The following is a 22541-nucleotide window of genomic DNA, read 5'->3' on the forward strand; positions in this document are numbered from 1 at the left end:
TTATATGTATAAAGGAGAGTGATTAGGTAAATTTTCTTGTAACCATTTTTATGTTTTTTTAGTTTAAGATTTTAAATTTAATGGTCAATTCACATTTTAACTGTAGATATGTATGCCTTATATACTGTCCTTTTTTCACTTAGACTGTGGCACAATACATGAGTGATGAAATCCAAGAATTAAGAAAATCTTCCTATTTTTTATTTCTAAAAGTTGGCAGCTATGTATAAAGTAATTTATTTTTCAAGTAGACAATGTTCTGCAGCACTTCAGCACACAAGGTACGGCCGCCCATGGCATAGATGTTGGTGAATCTGGGATATTTGTGAAGTGTAGAGGCTGCAGTTAAATGTTTTCTTGCATACTACCCGTGGATATTAACTACGGTATTGTTATGCGGAAAATTTAGTAACATTTTGATTGCATTGGCAATAAGGGTACTGGAGTTGTAGTGAAATGTAGAGCGGTGGTGTACCTGTCTCCGGGTGTTTTCGTTTGTTTAGAGCTATTTCTTTTGAAATTGTACTACCAAAATCCAATAATAGTCGCTTATTAGGCTATCTATACACATGAAGAAATGTTAACATTAATTAAATATGTAATGAATCGCAAAAATTGATGTAGAAAATAAAAACACTCTGAAAATTGTTACATGGATGCAAAACACATGTTATGAATTTCACTATGGCACGTATTGATTATCAAAGGATGGGGAAAGGTCCACCTATTTAATACCATTAGGTTTTAATATAGTGTCTTATATAATCTAGTTTCGACCCTACATACATTGGGTCATCTTCACTTTGAAAATGGACGCGAAAGGTAAGATTCTAGTAATGTATCTTAACAAATAATTCCTACCGCAGAATATAATGTTGTTATTTCTCTAATACTAATTACCGGGATGCGCTTACGGCGAAAGTAAAGTTTAGATTCGTAATCAGTCACCAATTTTCAGCAGCGAAAACCTCAGTTGTACACTTCTGTCGACGTCGGCTAGTGCATCCCAAACCAGAGCTCCGCTTGCGAAACAGTGTCTTACCAGTGGTTGACACCTGCAGATTCCTGGGTCTCCATTTTGATAAGAGACTTACGTGGCAGCCCCACATCTGTCAGTTGAAGGTTGCCTGCATGAAGAGACTTAATATGCATAAGTTTCTCAGCGGCACTTCGTGGGGGGCTGACCGTGCGGTACTGCTACGATTTTACACGGCGACGATCCTCTCCCGGATTGACTATGGAAGTGCGGCTTATGGCTCAGTATCAAAATCTACGCTGAACCCTTTAGACAGTATTCACCATAGTGGAGTTAGCCTGGCAACGGGTGCTTTCCGTACTAGCCCCATTCCCAGCCTACTCGCTGAAGCGGGAGTTCCACCTTTACGGATAAGGAGGCAGCAGTTACTACTCACGTACGCTACCAGAATTCGTGAAATGCCGCTACATCCAAGCTATCAATGCATCTATCTTACCGAATACAACCAGCGGTGCCAAGACCGGCCGAATGCCTCACGGCCGGTTCGGTTTCGGATTGATAGCTTGTGTCATGATTTGAATATTGATATCGGTGGTTGTCTTGAACGAACTCTTAGCGAGGTACCTCCGTGGTTGGTTCCGCGACCTGATATACGTCTAGATCTGCTCCGCGGACCCAAGGTTTATCGGAGGTATTTCCAGGACTTCGTTCACCAATATCTTCACGGATGGTTCTAAAATCTGAGATAATGTTGGTTGCTCTTTCGTCATTGATATAAGCACGAAGATCGCGCTTGCTAAAGTATGTAACGTGTATACTGCAGAGCTTTACGCCATCTTAGACGCTCTGCAGTTTGCACTGCGTGACGAAAGAAGCCACTTTCTTGTAAGTATCGATTCGTTGAGCTCTTTGCAGTCTGTTGAAACCTGTTTCTCGCAACACCCACTGGTACAGCAGATACATGACATTCTAGCCAGGTTAAGGGATGCTGGCTCCAGAATCACTTTCGCGTGGCTTCCAAGCCACGTTGGGATTGCGGGAAAGGAACTTGCGGTTGAAGCTGCAAAGGAAGCTGTACTTTTACCTCCAAGACCAGACAATGTACCTGCTAAGGATATTTGTTCTCAGCTACGTCGAACCATCTTGGCGTCCTGGGAATCGGAGTGGCTGGATATCCGAACTCCTAACAAGCTGAGAGCAATTAAGAAGATAACTACCGTGTGGCGGTCCTCTTTCCGACCTTCACGGAGAGAGGCCATAGTACTGTGCAGGCCGAGGATAGGTCATTTAGGATCCACGCACTCTTATCTCCTAAAGAGGGAAGACCCCTCAAGTGTGTTCTTGTGGTGCGGACTAAACCGTGGCCCACATCCTCACAGAGTGCGCCGATCTCACTGGCCTAAGACGGAGCCTCGGCCTGCGGGAAACACTCGAACGCATACTAGCCGATGACGTGACTACTGCTGATCTCGTCATCCGCTTTATGTGCGACAGTGGACTTATCAAGGGTATATAAATTACAAGTGTACTGTTACTCAGGGAACGTACGTTCCCTTTTGATTCGTTGGTAATCTTTTCGGCCTAATTTTATAATAGTTTTTTGTTTTATTTTGTACTGCGTTTCCAAAATCCTTAGTTGAATAAATAATTTTGTTTTATATTTTAAATTTCTTTTCCACTAATTTGTTCAGAGAGGATGATTACCTCGTTGTACTTCCTCTTAAAACAAAAATCACCACCACCACCACCTCAGTCACCAATTTTGTTGAGAAGTAAAATAAACTGCGACACCTGGATTTCACTAGTAAGCGCCATGCATGCGACAGAGGCCCATTAATTTCTTTATTAATTATTCAGTTTATTGTTGTTAATTTGATAAGTAGTTTGTCCGACTCATTGGCTGAATGGTCAGCGTCGAGGTCTTCGGTTCAGAGGGTTCCGAGTTCGATTCCCGACCGGGACGGGGTTTTTAATCTCGTCTGATTAACTCTTCTGGCCATGGGACTGATGTTTGTGTTTGTCCCTACACTCCCCTCTTCATATTCAGAGAACACACCACAATACCACCCACCACAGAAACACGCAATAGAGATGACCTCCCTCCACGTAGGATTGGCGTAAGTAAGGGCATCCGGCCGTAAAACAGGGCCAACACCACATATGTGTGACACAGCTCCCACCGGCGACCCCATAGGTGTGGGAAAAGCGGTAGAAGAAGTGTTAGAATAGTTGTCTTACTAATTAGCGGTAAGTTATGAAGTCTAGGAATTATAACTTTCTCGACGTCTTCATTCGACGGACGAAGCGCCATATAGCCTTCCTCCATACTCTAATGTATACCGTCACCTCTAGTACCCTGCCGACTAGAAGGAACACTAATATTCAACCAATGAGACTCGAATAACGGCGTGACGGCTACGGCTACTAAAGTTACCACACTGCAGCTCGGGAAGTTTAATCTATTTATCTATCTAATCCCTATTCCATGTGTCATTCAGAGCGATAATATTGAAGAAAAGAAAACCCGATTATTGTTGTCTCCGTTTTGCAGTCCGGCCCCACGGCAAATGCGCAGCCTCATACCTCAAACGGGCAGTTATAGCAAGACACCGGCAACACCAAGAGAAAACACGATCTCACAACCGCACCAAACGTCGCCGCAAGGTCGACGTCAGGAAGGGCATGCGGTCGTAAAATTCATCTCGCTTCATACCCGTCCCCGTATAGATGCGGGACATTGTTGAATAACAAACGTTTTCCCGATTGCGTTCTATACACGAACATATCCCAAGATGCCTGCTATTTGTGTGACTGCATATTCTTCAACAGTGCGGACAGGTTCAGACACCATGCGTGAGCTTGGTGATCGTCAGGGGAATGTGGGAGAGGGGCGAGTACAGAACACGTTGGTTGGACATTCGAGTCGCAGTGTCCGGAGACATATCCGGTGATGAATCTGCAGTTAGGGCTGTCGTCCAGGTGGCACATTCCCTATTACAATAATTGTTTACCTAGCTCTTTCTTCAACATTTTCAAACAACTTGGAACTCTATCGAACATTTATTCCAATCTCTTACTCCTCGTTCTATAAATGAATATTTGCCCCAATTTATCCTCTTTGTTTATTTGTTTAGTATTCACCCCGAAGACTAGTTGGATCCCCAGTAGCTCTCGTAGAATGCCGAGGCGTACAGCCGCTCTTTACCACAACCGACCCTGTGAGTTCCACTCGTACGACTGGCTTAAGGCTCATATATCAGTCACTTTAAGTCAAAGATGAGAGGAAAATAACAAGAGACATCCTGTTTCACCAGAAATGCATCGGAACTATGTTTTCTGAAATCCCCTCTTGTTTTAATCTCCCTGATTTAAGAAATGTATTTGAAGCCTTTTTTTTTTTTTTATTGAAGGTGTCGTTAATTATTGTGGTATATGTTTGTATGTTCCAGGACGCCGCCTCAGAGCGACAGCTCGCCTTACAAATCCCAATCCCCCGGTCGCCAGAGCTCGTACACGTATCCTGGAGGAGGACCTCGAGAACCCCCCAACATGCGCTACGTGCAGTCGACGTACGGGGGGGCCGTGCCGTACCGGGACCCTACGCCTTACGCCGTCCGGAACACGGTAAGTGCTATCAGCGACCTCTGCTCCCTTCTTTTCACAGGCAATTCCTTTCAGTTTTTGTACATCCAGCTACCCTACGTTTTCCTCGTCTTACGTTCCATGCTTGTGTGGAACTTCATTTCCATTGTCCAAGTCTCGGCATCGGTGCAGGTATCTCGGTTGTCTCTTTTCCATACCTAATCTCTGGCCCTTTGGTAAAAAACATGTTAGATTCCCTGTGTTGAGGGCCCAATCGTTTATTTCTTATCTGAAATACTTACAACTTTGACCCGCTTCCCAGCGCCTCTCCCATTATGAACGTCACACACAGTATGTCTGTAATTTGTCGTGAAGTGGAGGTTTGGATAACATTTGTTTTAAAACTTGGAAATTAAATTGTCAGTTGAGAGGGTCCCTATCAGATCGGGGATTCCTCTGACTCGGGGACCACACCTTGCCACCGGTATACGGAAGAAGAACGTTAAGAACATACCCCGACTTTCCCCCACCGTGCAGGAACCGCGTAGGACAATCTCTGCGCAACACCGTGTCTCCCTGTGTTCCTTCGTCCGAAGCCTCACAATACGTACTCCTCCATCTTTATCAGGCAACAGCTCTTCAATACATCTCATCGGCTATTCAAGTTTAGTAAAGTTTTCTATCTCAATGACCACCACATCTCCTACTCATGCTGATTCCGCTTAAGCAACAGTTCCCCGGGGCACTCTTACGATATAGCTGACGAAGGACGTTTCTTCGTTAGTTGCGAATGATATGCAGCTCTTCTCAATCGATTCCTACTATCGAATTTAGATCTGACACAATTATCTCCCGAAAGATCATCGCTGTTGTAATAGGGCTCAAGTCATGCGGATTTTCCATCTGTACAATTGGGGGATGACTATTGATAATAGCTTCACTCTAGTACAAAACCGTCTTTAATTCTTCAGTTCGGTAAGATTTTCCTAGAATCTTCCGAAGGAGATCTTTTATCAGTCCGATCAGTCACTCCCACAAACCACCCCATCACGATGCTGTGGGAGGCTTGAACTTCCACAGTAACATTCTATCTTCTCTGCCAGTTAAGCTGAGCTATCATGTTACTTGCACCTCGAAAATGTGTCCTATTATCACTATAAATTATTGTCGAACGCCTTCCTCTGCGCGATGTAGATCTTCGTGGACCTTGAAGAACGAGTTTGTAGATAATGAGGCAAGCAGCTCCAAATGCACTTCTCGGTACATAGCACATCTGAACAAGCAAACCCCAACTAAATCAACACGAATAACTTCGAAAATCTTGGTGTCTCCCACATGACCATTAGGCAGTCGCTCTTTCTTGTACCTCCTTCAAACACCACATTTTTGTACAGGTGACCTTACTCAAATTTGTCCTCCCTCTCTGTTATTATTGCGTTTACTTGTAAAATGCCGTGATCGTCTAAGAATAATCTAACTGAAGTCCGCCTCTGGTCCTTGGTCCTTGAAAACTTTCATTCTGGATAAGTTTAATTAGTGTCATAGCCTGACCCATACTATGAGCAACGTCGCAGAGGGATTCAGCTGGGGATAAATTATGACAGCTATTTGTATTTCAAATTAATGATGAATTATTGTAGACCTACATCATTGTGAACATTGTCTTGTAAGCTTAAATTTAAGGTTTAAGAAGGCAGTCAACAAAACAATTACATCCAATGTCATTATAGGTATTTATGTATAATATACCGTATTAGTTATCTGGTGACCTTCTGACGAAGACGTCTGCAATTTAATTTTGTTTTTACACTTGTCTGAGAATTATTTCCTAGCGAATATTTATAAATACGTGCGCACTTAGAGGCCGATGACCTAGATGTTAAGCCCTTTCTTCATCATCATCATCATCATCATCATGATCATCATCACAGGTGCGCACTGTCGTAGAGAGAAGAAGTTTTTATAGTGCTATTTACTACTTACTGAATCTTTAGTCATTTCATGAAGCATTGAATGATCCGCCTATTACCAGCGAGTTGGCCGTATGGCGGGTTCGCAAACCTGAAGATGGTTTTCCGTGGTTTCACAGCACACATTAAGGCCACGGCTACCACCTACCTAATCCCGTCCGTGCGCCGCAAACCTTGAATATTATTGAATGGTTCATACACACGCTGATCTGTTCGTTGACATCGGTCTGTGCGTGGAATCCGTTTACTACGAAGATCAAGATCCTTAGGCAATCGGTAAACAACTTACGAATCCTTCTAATTTTACTGACATATCGTAGTTGTTTACGCACCCTGGGACTGCACGTCTATTTGGCATGCTTATAATATGTTCACATTACCACAAACATCATAATAATGGACGTGTCTGTACATATACTCTACCGGGTGGTTCACCAGCCCCTGGCGATTTAGTTGTATGTATCCCGCCGCGTTTACTACAGTTCTGAAGTACATCGGCCCTTCTTCCTAAACCTTGGTAATATAACGAGATGTGCGGTTACGGGTTAAAACTAGCAGGAATCGCGAGCGCCACTATTAATTCATTGTGAGCACCCCGAATGAAAACGTAAAACTAGCACAGATACAAAGAAGAGGAGGTGCACTCACAGACCAGGAACAGGTATTGTATAGGCTGGAAACTGCGCGTTGCATGTCAATCCTCGCAATAGCTCACTTGACAGGGGCGCGGTGGGAGTAGTGATAGTGACGGTGCTCGAAGGTTCGAATCCCATGCAAGTATTTTTGTTTTTTACAGCCAGTTCACTGAGATGCGGCAAGATTACATACTTGATAGCTTCTACAGACTGATTTGTTTATTTGGCCCTGAAGAAAGGGCCATTGGTATGGTGGCATATGTTATTGAGTTGGGTTGGAGGAGGCTAGGAAATATGTTGGTGCAGAGGTGCGCGCGATGTTACGGGGACCGTCTGTCACTTAGCAACACTTCCGACGTAATGAATCGGCATGTATGGGCGATGAGCTGTCTAAGGTGACCGGGATTGCTCGGCTCCTTTGCATACACCAGTTGTTTTACATGGTCGCACAGAAAAATTCCAGGGGCGTAAGATTTGGCGATCTGACGTGCCAGGGGACAGGTCCTCCTTTTCTATCCATTTATCGGGATACGTCGCATGGAGATTATTCCGGACGATCACCGCCGCGTGCGGTGGAGATGTGATGTTCAAACCACATTCTGCACGGTCAAGGAGTGACACATGTTCAAGAACGGTGGCAGAATATCTTGGAGAAACCGTGGATAGCGTTCTCCCGTCGGAGGTCCCTCAAAGAAATGGGGACCAATGGGGTGATCACGCACGATGCCACACCATACGTTCACGCCTCACTGTGCCTGAAAAGCTACCTCTTGTACCCACACTCCACTAATGCATATTATTATGTCGATTAACATTTCCATTGGTGTGGAACCGCGCTTCATCAGTAAATAAGACGGTCGCTAAAAAGGCAGGATCAGTGTCCACATGCTGTAGGGTCCATTGACAGAACGCCACACGTGCTTCAGAATCGTGACCATGGGGCTCCTGGTGTAAGTGCAGATGGTACGGATGAAACCGCTGGGGATGAAATATGCGCATAACAAACGCCCGGATGATGTTCGTCTCCTGTGCAATGGCCCGTATGCTAGTGTGAGGGTTATGCCAGACAGCGTCCACCACAACCTCTTTATTGTGAGCAGACGTCGCGGGGATCTCGAACAGGTCGAGTCCATCCCAGCGATGCAGTAGCCCGTAGACGTCTTTCCACACTCCGAAATGTCATGCCTGTCGGTTGTCTATCCGGATAGCGTTCTTGATACAAAGGTTGTGCCTGGTCTGCATTCTGTCTAGTTTCTCCATAGATGAATAACACATCCACATACGCGTCGCTGGAATACATCACGAGGAAGCGAGTAATCTTTGTGTTGTGTTGTTGTTACTTGCTTCAAAGAAGGGGGTTCACGCAGCTGCGTACCTATCTGTCATCGCACGCTGTTATCGTTCCAGTGGGGCACACTTTGCCCTACCTGTTGTGGTCTATGAAGCTTAGAACATGCATGACGTAGATAATTGGTTGCCTGTGTTCTGGCCACAGACCGTCACCTCCTCATCCTCGTCCAGCCCAGTTCAATACCGTATGCCCATTGCAGGGCCAAATGAAGAAATCAGTATGTGGAAGCTATCAAGTATGCAACCTTACCACATCCCAATGTAATGTTGTAGAGTGATTCGAAGCAGTGTATCGATTCATTCAACTCTCCGGATGAATCGAATCGCAGTAATGGAGCTCACGGCTCACGATTCAGCTGACTCGCAGCAGTGCTGAGTGGTGCACTCGCGGATCATTGACACACACACACACACACACACACACACGCGCGTGCGCACGCACTCTATTTATTAGTTTGAAGATCTTAATATTATAACTTGGTTGACATACGACATTTAATTCAACTGAGCTCTCTAGCCTACCCTATGACTATGAGTCACCACTCAGAATTACCTGTTTTTGTATTGGGAAGAACCGCTCAGTATTCTCTCAGTTCGTTCGTCGCATTATTGCTTAAGACTTCAATAATCGAATCACGAGATCACCGGTATACGTGTTCAGTGAGTAAGCGAGTCGACTGATTTTAACTGAACAGATATTGAGTCAGAAAAGCGTGAAGACAGTGAAATTTACAAGTTCTTTGAATTAATTTAAGAAAAGGTTAGGCAAACAATTGATAGGAAATTTGTCACCTGGGGGACATCCCTAAATACAGATCATTGGCAATTGTATGTACAGTTATTGTTTTTCATCTAATTCTATACACTGATTTAATGGAGTTGGGAAGGGTTTGTGACATCGCGAAGAGGTAGCTGCAGGAGAAACATGGCAGCAGCGAGCACTGAATGCTGTTGTTCTACGGTGACTCCTAATCGGATCACTGTATTGATTCAGTAACGTGACCGGAATTAAATGAATCGACTCACATCGGTTCAGTGCTGTTGTTGTTTTCTGTACATTCTGTACAGTTTGCCGACGTTTCGAAAACATTGCAGTAACCTTTGTCAAGGCGATTGAAATCCCTCTACTCAATCCGAGGTAATCAGTCTTCCAAGCGATTAGCGAACAACAACACGGTTCAGCTAAATCGAATTCAAGATGTTTATCAAGGTGAACCTACTACTACACTGAAGAAAATGGAAATTGAAAAACCCAGAAGGAGTGGTGCTACATTGCTGCAAATAAACATGCAGGACGAGTGTTCGGTTGTGATTCGATTATTACACTTTCCGGTCCCTCTGACTGCAAGTTTGGACAACAATCAATGCAGGATGTGCACACCACGGGCTGCAATACATTGATGAATTCGTCGAGGCATGGAATCAATAAGGCCCTGGATCGCTCCCTGAGGAATTGTGGCCCGTGCTTGCTGCACTGCACGGGTCAGTTGTTCCATAGTTGTGGGTGGCTGAGGACGGTTGGCCAGTTGTCGACCCATCATGGCCCACACATGCTCAATTGGACTGAGGTCCGGGGATCTGGTGAGCCATTCTAAGGTTGGAATGTCGTGGAGAGCTTCTCTGGAGATGCGTGCAGTGTGAACCCGGGCACTGTTCTGTTGAAACATCCCATTAGCAATGTTCGCCATGATAGGGACAACCACTGGATTGAGTACCCTATCAACGTACTGTCGAGCAGTCATTGTGCCCTCAACAAGCACTAATTGTGATTTCACATTAAAGCCAATAGCTCCCCAGACCATAATGCTTGGTGTTGGCCCTGTGTGCCTCTTGAAAATAAGATCTGGGCGGCCCCTCTGCCCGGTACGTTGGCGCACACGATTCCGGCAATCGCTGCGGGCAAGACAGAAGCGCCATTCATGACTAAAGACGACCCTATGCTATTCGTCGACCCATGTCGATCTTTCTCGACACCAGGCCAGCCTTACACGTCGCTGTTGTGGGGTCAATGGAACACCTTCTGCAGGGACACGGGCTCGTAGGCCAGCTGCACGCAGGCGATTTCCAACTGTTTGTTGTGTAACGTGGGGTGACACAGCTGCTCGAATTTGCTCTGCTGTTGCATGGGGTTCCATCTGGGTCATTCGAATGATGCGGCGATCCTCTCTCACAGTTGTCTGTCGTGCTGGGCCTGTGCCAGGTCTACGAGTGTGGGTACCTTCATTTGACTACTGCTGCCATACACGTTGTACCGTAGATGCCTGTCGGCCAACACGTGCAGCGACAGTCCTTAGCGATAATCCAGCCTCACACAGCCCAGTTATCCGTGCCCTCTCAAACGACGACAGTTGTCGATAGCGTGCTCTTCTGTCGTCGAGGCTTTTTTTACGGGGAACACTTCACTCCATAGTCTGCAAGTCAACTACGCTACACCAGAGTCCGAATACTGGAGTTGATTCCTCCGCGACCAATCACGTGGGGAAACCTGTAGCAACAATCCAATGGGTCTGAAACTTTGATCGTTTACATACCTATATGGCATCGATCCATATCTTGAAAATCAACACAAACGACCAATGCCTTGATGGTGTTGCAATTACCATTTTCTTAAGTGTACATTCAGAATGGCTCAGAAAGTTGAGGCGCTGGCCTTCTAATCCCCACTTGCCAGGTTCGACCATGGCTTAGTCCGGTGGTAGTTGAAGGTGCTGAGCCTCGTGTCGGTAGATTTACTGGCACGTAAAAGAATTCACGTGGAACAGAATTTCGGCACCTCGACATCTCCCAGGCCGTCTAAAACTAGTTAAAGGTCCGGCAGATAAGCAGTCTGTATTGTTTGACGACCCGGTAGAGCCTATTGTCGCATCACTTGTTACCGGAATAGAATCGGTCAGGAGCAATGAATCATGCGAACTGTTCACTTCTAAAGCACTCGCTGCACTGGCTACTATAGATTTCACATGTTTGTCAAAGATTTGACTAGAATGAATAGAGGAAGGCCCAGTTGAACCGTATAAACTACTATCCGCAAATTATATAGTATTATAAACTGTAAATTCTAATCTGGATTTACAATAGTTAGTCAATATCATTTAACACACAGTAAGAAGCGACAGAAATTGTCGCAACTCAAGAAGTCCACATGTACTTCTCTAGTTACCGAGAGCGTTCGCTTTCACGACCTTTGAGGATGGTTGCCTAGTTGTACTTTTTCTTAAAACAATAATCACCACCAAAACCTCCCAGGACAACAGCGAACTGCCATGATCAAGGCCAGGAATACCCAAACCAAACCAAACCCCATGGCACTACAGCCCTTGAAGTGCCTTGGCCTACCAAAAGACCGCTGCTCAGCCCGAAGACCTGCAGATTACGAGGTGTCGTGTGGTGAGCACGACGATTCCTCTCGGCCGTTATTCTTGGCTTTCTAGACCGGGGCCGCCATCTCATCGTCAGATAGCTCCTCAATTCTAATCACGTAGGCTGAGTGGACCTCGAACCAGCCCTCAGGTCCAGGTAAAAATCCCTGACCTGGCCGAGAATCGAACCCGGGGCCTCCGGGTAAGAGGCAGGCACGCTACCCCTACACCACGGGGCCTTCTAAAGCTGACAGGCTAATCCCACCGCATTTGCAAACCTGGCTTGACAGATGAACCAAGCGGTGGATAGTCACAGTCCTCACTTCCCTATCCATAGCAACGACTGAAATCCCGACAATTGTTGTGAAGACGGGATCATCCCAGCCTTCGACCATCACGAACAAGTCTGTGCCGGCACAGCAGGGACCCAGGAGGTCGATGAAAGCCGCGCTCAGGGCTGGTAATTTACCCGCCAGCCCGTCCAAACACACATGCCCTCGACCCGGAGGTTCGGAGTCTGCGCCCTGGGATTTTCCTGTTGGAAATCCCGTGCGCTCCCCTCGTTCGAAAAAATCCCGCCCGCGGAATACGTCAAAGAAATTCAACGCGTGCATCACCTCGTCGAACATTTATCTCCATCTTCGGATGTGGGATGTGAGTGTAGTTAAGTAGCATCTCGCCGCTTATAACCTAAAACATAAAAAAAATAATAAATCCACAGTACTGTTACAGTGGAATTTTGTAACGGATGGTTATGGAAGGCATCTTATTGAACTGCGCCAGCTAATTAGTCAGTTCGCGGTGAGTATAGTCTGTATTCAAGCAACAAATATCAGACCCAGTTATCATACGGTCTTGAGAAATTTTAGACTATACTCGACAGAACGAGATTATGCCAACCGGACTTCCGGTGGAGTTGGTGTTTCTGTTCGCTCTGATGCCTACAGCGTCGAGGTTCCACTAAGAACCCAGTTGTAGGCAGTAGCGGTACGTGTTTCTTTGTCTATCATAGCGACAGTTTGTAATATCTATTTTCAGCCAGACCAGCCTCTTAATGTCAATGATGTAAGTGATTTTATAGATCAGCTCCCATCTCCATTCCTTTTATTGGGCGACCTTAACGCCCATCACTCACCATGGAGCTCTAGAATGCCTTGTCCCAGAGGAAGGGAGTTGGAAAGATTAATCAGAGAGCTGGACTTATGCATTTTGAATACAGGGGAACGAACCCATTTCAGTGGAACGCACGACACTTATTCCCGCATTGACAGTCTTTGCAGCCGAGCGCTCGTTCCCCTGCTGCGGTAGAATACACACGAGGACTCTGTAGCACTGGCCATTTCCCTATCATCCCTACTTTGTTGAAACTGAAATCCATCGAGATATATCCTGATAGATTCTTAAACGTGCTGATTGGCCAAAGTTTACAGCATTAGCTCGCCTTTAATGATGCGAATAGCCGGAGCGTCGACGACGATATACTGTAACTTATATCAAAGTTATTCTTGCTGCTGCTGAGGAGTCCATTGTATCCTTTTCTGGGACTCCTCGACGAAAACTCATTCTTTGGTGGAACGAAGACAATTGCAGTAGCTATAAAAGAGCGAAGTCACGCTCATATGCGCTATCGTAGTCATCCTACGAGACGCGAGTTCTTATTCGACAGTAAAAAAGCTTCATGGGAAAGATGTGTGTCATCGATGACGTCACATATACCGTCATCTCAAGTGTGGACTAAACTTCGACGTATTTCCGAACTACAAGGATCATCCTCAGTGCCGGGAATTTCCATTGTAGGCACACTCACGATTGCTAACCATATGGGAAGTCATTTCGCAGATGTGTCTGGTTCCGGGAAATATCCATCGTGATTTCCTGACTGAAGCGGGAGGCAGAACGTAATAATCTTAGTTTTGTCACTCATGCTTTGCAAGGGCACGTCTTCGGGACCAAGTAATGTCCGTAACCAGATGTTGAAACATCTCAGTGAGGATAGCCTCTTATATCTCCTTGGGGTGTTCAACCGAATCTGGATAGAGGGTATAATAATTCCTCTCCTCAAGCCTGACAAAAATCCCGTGTATGCAGGAAGTTACAGATCAGAAGAGATTCCGAGGTAGCTTGCCGGTTTTCAGGAATATGGAGTCCCACGGTGATCGGTTCTGTGTCACTGTTCGCGATTGCCATAAACGGTATTGTGTCTGCTGCTGGTTCCAAGGCCCCACACCGCTGGCTGCGCAGAAGCCTGTGACTGGGGAAGACGTCCATGCGCGTAGCGCCATGTTGCGGGCGCTCCTCAGCTTGACGTAGAAATCGCATGGAATTCTTGCTGTAACTTACATTTCGCACACATGAAAACATTCGCCTTATAAAATTAATGACAGCCTACACCGACTACCGTGTACACACGCAATAAATATACATAATATCAAGACTGTGGTAATATTAAAATATACTTCTGTATAAAAAAACTGAACAATCTACACAAATCCTTTGGATAGCCTATAGGTGGCGCACCTAAAAAAAGAAACCTTTAGCAGACTGAATAAGAAGACTGTAAAACACACTACTACAAAAATACACTTGCGGTACCTCAAAAATGAGCACGTCACTCGCTTTAATATAAGGGTGATGTTTGTAACTGATGTGTTTGAACATTATATGTATGGCAAGAAGGCCAGACTCAAAGGACGAGAATCACGTGGCAATCTGTCTCTTGAGAAACCTAGGATCAACAATTATTTCGCTTTATTGAAAATATGAAGACATGTTCAAAAAGCGGTCTACAACTTAAGTATGATTACATATCGTGAGATAAAAATTACCTGTCTCTCAGCAGACTGGCGAACACACAAATTAAATATTTACGAACTCCTGTACCGATAATAATAATCTTCAATATCAACAAGAAAGGAAACCTGTGAAATAAAATCTTTCTATGGAAGGTAAATAGCTTATGATTCCTCTCAGATAAGTTATTACAGCATTTTTTTTTTTTTTTTGCTAGTGGCTTTACGTCGCACCGACACAGATAGGTCTTAGGGCGACGATGGGATAGGAAAGGCCTAGGAGCTTGAAGGAAGCGGCCGTGGCCTTAATTAAGGCACAGCTCCAGCATTTGCCTGGTGTGAAAATGGGAAACCACGGAAAACCATCTTCAGGGCTGCCGATAGTGGGATTCGAACCCACTATCTCCCGGATGCAAGCTCACAGCCGCGCGCCCGTAACCGTTCAGCCAAACAGGAAATTTTACTCAATTATCTGAACAGATTGTTTAAAAAGTACATGACGGCAGAAATATTTCTAACACAATCAGATACATGTTTTATCACTTCCTGAATATGAAATGCCGGCTCTGCGGTGTTGGAGTAGCGTGTCTACTTCTTACCCGGAGGCTCCGAGTTCAATCCCCAGCCAGGTCAGAGATTTATACCTGGATCTGAGTGCTGGTTCGAGGTCAACTCAGCATACGTGATTACAATTGTGGAGCTATCTGACGGTGACATAACGGCCTTTCGGGTCTATTGTGCCATGGAGTTTGGTTTGGTTTGGCTATGAAATAACGTAATTGGATGAGTAGAAGTTAAATTATCATGTTTGTGTGATCTGGATTTAGGTAAATGCTGCCTGACATTCCTTACATTCCTTACACTGGTGCTAGTCTTCTATTGTGTATTTCTTAAAGTGAAATTAATGTCTAGGGTTAGTTTGAGTTTCTCTGCGAGGTTTAGGCTTAAGTTTTATTTTTTTACAATTTGCTTTACGTCGCACCGGCACAGATAGGTCTTATGGCGACGAAGGGATAGTAAAGGCCTAGGAATGGGAAGGAAGAGCCCGTGGCCTTAATTAAAAGTACAACACCAGCATTTTCCTGGTGTGAAAATGGAAAACCACGGTAAACAATCTTCAGGGCTGCCGACAGTGGGGTTCGAACCCACTATATCCCGGATGCAAGCTCAAAGCTGCGCGGTCCTTACCGCACGGCCAACTCGCCCGGTTAGGCTTAAGTAAGAATGGTATCATTTAAGATGTAAAGTCCTTCTCATAATATTATCTTCTTATATATGTTACTGCTTTTACAAACTCATTCTGAATTAACATAATCTGAGCACATAAAAATTGAAAGTGCGTTCTAATTTTTCTCTAATATGAGCACCATAATTTACACCAGAAAGAAAATAAAATGAAATTGAAAGTAAAGCACTTGAAGGGTCGGGGGTGAAAAGCAGGGGAGTCAAACTTTTTTAAACTTGAGAAAAAGTAATTTTAATGTTCAAATTGTTGTGACATCATTGTATCAGCACATTAAGTTATTTTAATTTCCAAAAAAAAAAAAAAAAAAAAAACAACTAGGGTTCAGAAAATATGGAATCAGAGCTCTAGGCATTGTGTTTGTCTCCACAATGGTGTAATTCCACAAAACCCTATGAAAGTACACGTTTGAAGTGGAAAAAAACAGGTAAGTCAAGTGGAACAGACTCGCACCATCTAGTTGTGAGGAAGCTGACTGAAGAACTTGCAAGCAATGAGGACTGCAAAACTTCATCAGACTTTGTATATCTTTGAATTTTTCTTTGGAAATCGGGAGAAGACCTAGAATAAAGAACGGAAATATCTCAGTAGACTGCGACAAATTGATGTTTTAGGAGACAAGTGATTTAAAAAAAGTTAAACTACCATTATAAGCTGGAGTGGGAAGTTCAAACAGCCCATCCTTCAATGGTAGACCTTGTCGTGGTGCCCTTATAATCCCCGTTTGCATTCCTCCGTAGTAAGTCGTGCGATACTGCAGCATACGGCTGTGGCTGGATGCAGAAGCTATTACCTTAATAGGCTGAATTTTGAAAGGGCATTTTGTAGCATATTTTGAGTCCAACATCGTCTTCCAGTCTAGCACCATTTGTTGGGTAACGCTGACCACAGTGAAAGGGGATGGTTTACATCTGGACGCTTTCACCATTTCTTTGAAATCCTCAGGTGTTTCCATCAACGCTTTTAGATTCCATAAGCCGACATTTTTATCGCACTCCAAGTACGAATGGCCACGCACGGGGAATGTAAGTTTGATGTCCTTCAGGCCAGCAATTTGATTGTTTGTTACATAATGAATGAAGCGGAAGACAGGATAGTTTTTATTCTGACCACCTGCGGAATCGCAGAAAATTGAGAGTTCTTCAGTGCCTTCATCCATGATATGTGTGAAGAAGTGAAACAAGAATGAGGTCACTTCATTCGGGCCTTTTTTTGCAATACATTCTGGATAGATATAAAAAATTGATAGGCCTGTTGCAAGAACATGGATATTGAACGAATACATAGACAGTTGTCGTTCATAATAAACGTCATTGGTTGCTATATGTGGCAGGGATACATTTTTAGCGAAGTCTGGGGATATACTAAAGACAATGGGTTGGGATATAGTACCATATCTGAAGTACTTATTTGATTATTGTTTGACCGAAGGAGCTATACCAGATGAATGGAGAGTTGCTATAGTAGCTCCTGTGTATAAAGGAAAGGGTGATAGACATAAAGCTGAAAATTACAGGCCAGTAAGTTTGACATGCATTGTATGTAAGCTTTGGGAAGGCATTCTTTCTGATTATATTAGACATGTTTGTGAAATTAATAACTGGTTCGATAGAAGGCAATTCGGTTTTAGGAAAGGTTATTCCACTGAAGCTCAACTTGTAGGATTCCAGCAAGATATAGCAGATATCTTGGATTCTGGAGGTCAAATGGACTGTATCGCGATTGACATGTCTAAAGCATTTGATAGGGTGGACCATGGGAGACTACTGGCAAAAATGAGTGCAATTGGACTAGACAAAAGAGTGACTGAATGGGTTGCTATATTTCTAGAAAATAGATCTCAGAGAGTTAGAGTGGGTGAAGCTTTGTCTGACCCTGTAATAGTTGAGAGGGGAGTTCCTCAGGGCAGTGTTATCGGACCTTTATGTTTTCTTATATATATAAATGATATGAGTAAAGGAGTGGAATCGGAGGTAAGGCTTTTTGCGGATGATGTTATTCTCTATAGAGTGATAAATAAGTTTCAAGATTGTGAGCAACTGCAACGTGACCTCGAAAATATTGTGAGATGGACAGTTGGCAATGGTATGTTGATAAACGGGGCTAAAAGTCAGGTTGTGAGTTTCACAAATAGGAAAAGTCCTCTCAGTTTTAATTACTGCGTTGATGGGGTGAAAGTTCCTTTTGGGGATCATTGTAAGTATCTAGGTGTTAATATAAGGAAAGATCTTCACTGGGGTAATCACATAAATGGGATTGTAAATAAAGGGTACCGATCTCTGCACATGGTTATGAGGGTGTTTAGGGGTTGTAGTAAGGATGTAAAGGAGAGTGCATATAAGTCTCTGGTAAGACCCCAACTAGAGTATGGTTCCAGTGTATGGGACCCTCACCAGGATTACCTGATTCAAGAACTGGAAAAAATCCAAAGAAAAGCAGCTCGATTTGTTCTGGGTGATTTCCGACAAAAGAGTAGCGTTACAAAAATGTTGCAATGTTTGGGTTGGGAAGAATTGAGAGAAAGAAGAAGAGCTGCTCGACTAAGTGGTATGTTCCGAGCTGTCAGCGGAGAGATGGCGTGGAATGACATTAGTAGACGAATAGGTTTGAATGGCGTCTATAAAAGTAGGAAAGATCACAATATGAAGATAAAGTTGGAATTCAAGAGGACAAATTGGGGCAAATATTCATTTATAGGAAGGGGAGTTAGGGATTGGAATAACTTACCAAGGGAGATGTTCAATAAATTTCCAATTTCTTTGAAATCATTTCGGATAAGGCTAGGAAAGCAACAGATAGGGAATCTGCCACCTGGGCGACTGCCCTAAATGCAGATCAGTATTGATTGATATTGTCTATGCAGATAGCCACCTTCTTTTTATTTTTCCTTGCCGAGAGCTTACTTTTCCTTTTGCGCTCGTAAAATGCTTGAGCCTTTTTCTTATGAAGAATGTTCATCTTCGTTAAGCGATCAATCTGTGTTTGATCATTCGCCGTCTTCAGAGTTTTGACTTTTGCAGTGAATTCATCGCACTCTGCACAAGTGTCTGTTCGAGGATGGCCAAACGAAATATTAAATTTCCTGTTGAAAATCATTCGATATGTGTCATAAGACACATCCGTTGTAGGATGAAGTTCTTTAAAAAGATTGAACATTTTCTTAATGTTTAAATCTTCCGGCAAGTATGTTTTCTTGGAGTCCTTGAGGCTGTAGTGACTCTGACGGCCTCTGAAACTTTTAATGTGATTCTCAATCATAGTCGCAGTTGCCTTATCTAGTTGTCTGTGTTTTGTAGAATGCTTACCCCTTTTATGCACTGGTGCACATCCATGTGATTTCAGACCTTTCTGCAGATAGTGGAGCTTAATTTTGCTTATGCCATGAATTGCACAAAATGCTTTCGCACATACCTGAACGTCCTGAACTGCCAACGCCTCTCGACCAATACGCAGTCTGTAAGCATAGCTAGCTTCGCGAAACTGAGCAACTTCTTCAGCCTTCTTTGCGCCACGGGCATAACCGTAATCAACCCTCCCAAATACCTATTTTGTTCATTGTGAGACTGTAGACTGTTGAAATGGCGTAATATTTCTTTCCTGTCCGCTTCACTCGTGATGTTGTAACAGTCAAATCGTCTACAATGACAAGGGGGGCCAGGTTCGTGGGTAGAAAGTTTCAGTTTCTTGTTCACCTCTGACATCCGTCCAGTAATCTTTCGTTTTTTTGCTTCATGTTTTACAAGTTCATCAGCACTGGAAGCCATAACCGCTGACACACAGCTCACAATACAACCATAACCTCGTGGATGAACAAAAACAACACATCAAGTAAATGGAGGGAAGCACAGAGAACAAAGTCAAGACAGATAGCGCCGCGATATTTGCTGTGCCCTCTCGTGGCCAGCTGAGGCATCATTGACTTGCCTGCTTCTTTCCTCTTTGCGCTTGACTTCCCTAGTTCTTTCCCCTTACAGCGAAACTTTGAGCGCTTATTTCTCCTAACTCGCCTGCTTTTTTTCCATTACCGACGTCTCAATAGACGCGCATGATCACTCTGAAGCGGACTGGAACAATATCTCAATTTCGAGAAAAACGTGACTTACCTGGTTTTTCCCCCGACCCTTCACTTGCAAACAAAAAAAATTAATATCATAGTGAAAAATTAATTTGATTAGCGTTTTCTAATGCAGACTAGGATTGACAAGATTGTAATGAGCTTTGTTTAGACTTTATATTGTCAGAATTGGAATAACGTTTTAACAATTGTATTCTTTTATTATAAAGCAAGTGGGAAAAATTGGAGAAAATGAGACATACGATACTAATAAATCATTTCTCAAATAATTGATAATTGGAAGCAATATCTTACCCTAATATTAGAAGGTTTTATCAAGTTGTATCAATCATATCTCTCGGATTCTATGCCCAGGTTTATCAAATTTGTAATACCGCTACACAGTTTGTATGAAAAACATGTAGTCTTTTTAGAACAGCTTTTTAGTTCTAAACAATTATCCCCGATGAATTGGAAAAAGGCAAACAAGAAAAAGAAGCCTAAATATTCTAAATTTCTTGTCCATGCGTTCTCTGAATCAACCACCCTATAACCTGTTTAGTTCTCGATTATGGTAAATGAAAGTTATTTTTTAACAGTTCAATTTCTACTCCCATGTGAAAAGAAATACCAGATTCCTTCTGATAGCAGTCTGTAAAAATGAAGGCTGCACACGAATTCACCCTCGTGAATATCTTTCCATTCCACATTTAATGCCTAACTTTAGGCCTAATATATCCGATCAATTTAACTAACGTAAAGTATCAGCTCTCACAGTCCTTGAAAATATTTGACAATATATTATCACTCCGTCACATATAATACCAAACCAGATCCACTAACATGCATGATTCAAATCGAAAACATGCAAGGGTCTGTAAACATTACCACGTGCTAGCCATGCATTCGAAGCTGAAGCGCCCGCAACGTGGCGATGCGCGAAAGTGTTCAATATTCCGCTTAGCATCAGCGCGCTCCGTGAGTCTAGATAAGCAATATTAAAGTCTTTGGCTGGTTCAGCATTAATACCATCGCTATATGTAGACGATTTTGTTCTAAATTTTAGCTCTCAAAATATGGCAGTTGCAGAGGGACAATTACAGCAAGCTATTAGGAGAGTGGAACAGTGGACGTTCCAATATGGCTTTTGGATTTCAACTGCAAAAACCTGTGTTGTTCACTTCTGCTGGAAGCGTATTCTTCACCCCCATCCTAATCTATGTTTAGGGGGTGTCGCTCTTCCTGTAGTTACCACAGATTCCTTGGGTCCTTTTCGATAGTAAATAATCGTGGGAGCCACAGGTGCGTCAGTTAATAACAAAATCCGCTTAGAAGCTAAATATTTTGAAGTTTCTTAGTGGCACTACTTGGTGGGCAGCCCGCACGGTGCTCGTAATATTTTATAGGGCACATGTTCTATCCGCGTTAGACTACGGCAGTGCAGCATATGGATCAGCAAGGCAAACTCTGCCACAGCTGAGTTTGGTTGGCAACGGGAGAAATCCGTACAAGCCCCATTGCTAGCTTGCTCGCTGAATCTGGTGTCATCATGATCATGATCATCATCATCATCATCGGTTTGCCCTTCCAGCGAGCCGGGTAGGGTGTTTGAAAACGAGCGTCTTCCAAAGTTGTCTATTCAAAAACATTTCTTTGTCCAAGACAGATTCCCAATTCCATCCTCTTCTCTCCACGTCTTCCATCAGTTGGTCCATCCATCTTCTTCTTGGTCTTCCAGCTGGTCTTCTACCTGTTATTCTCTTTTCCAAATAAGCACATGGTAACCTTGTGCTATTCATTCGTTTAACATGCGCAAACCATTTAAGTCTAGATGACATAAGTCTTTCCTCCATCGATTCATTTAAACCTAGGTTAGATGGGATCTCATCATTTTTCACATGATCAAGTCGGGACTTTTGGAGGGCAGTTCTAAGAAATTTCATTTCACAGGCTTGAATCCTACTACAATCCTTTGATGTTAGTGTGCAGGTTTCCAGAGAATATGTAAGGATGGGAATGAAATATGACTTGTACAGGGTCATTTTTGTTCTTTGTGGGACCTTCTCATCCCATAGTAGGTGTCTAACGATACTGTAAAAGTTAGAGCCTTTGGTTACCCTGTTTGTTATTTCCATCTCAGCTCTGTTATTACTAGCCATTACGCTTCCTAAATAACTGAATTGGTGTACTACTTCAACTTGGTGGTCCTGTATTTTTATGTTGCATTCTGTATTATGTCTGCTGATTTTCATTGCTACTGTTTTTGATGGGTTCAGTTTCATTCCATAATCATCAAACTTCTTACACCATGCATTCAGATTATTTTGTACTCCCTCCTCTGTTTCATCCCATATTGCCACATCGTCTGCAAACACCAGAGCCTGAAGATCTTTATTACCTCTTATTTTTAGTTCCTTTAAAATGGTATCCATAACTGCTATGAATAGAAGAGGTGATAAGGCACTTCCCTGTTGTACTCCTTTGGTTGTATTGAACCATTCAGAGTGACCATCTCTAGTGTGCTGCCTTTAAACCTGAGGCGCCGACCAATATTATTGACCTATGCTGCAAATCTGCGACAGA

At 43.6% G+C, this 22541-nt stretch overlaps 1 protein-coding gene across 5 annotated transcripts in view; it reads left to right on the top strand.

Annotated features, from left to right (window-relative positions):
- Window positions 1-22541, top strand: part of Smr (Smrter) — a 657953-nt gene that overhangs the window by 232477 nt on the left and 402935 nt on the right. For all 5 annotated transcript variants that reach the window (XM_067159726.2, XM_067159723.2, XM_067159722.2 and 2 more), the window contains exon 2: window positions 4426-4600. In XM_067159726.2, coding sequence (XP_067015827.2) covers window positions 4426-4600 — 175 coding nt within the window. The remainder of the gene's footprint in view (window positions 1-4425; window positions 4601-22541) is intronic.

The sequence above is a fragment of the Anabrus simplex genome, chromosome X, assembly GCF_040414725.1.
Source record: "Anabrus simplex isolate iqAnaSimp1 chromosome X, ASM4041472v1, whole genome shotgun sequence".
Lineage (NCBI taxonomy): Eukaryota > Metazoa > Arthropoda > Insecta > Orthoptera > Tettigoniidae > Anabrus > Anabrus simplex.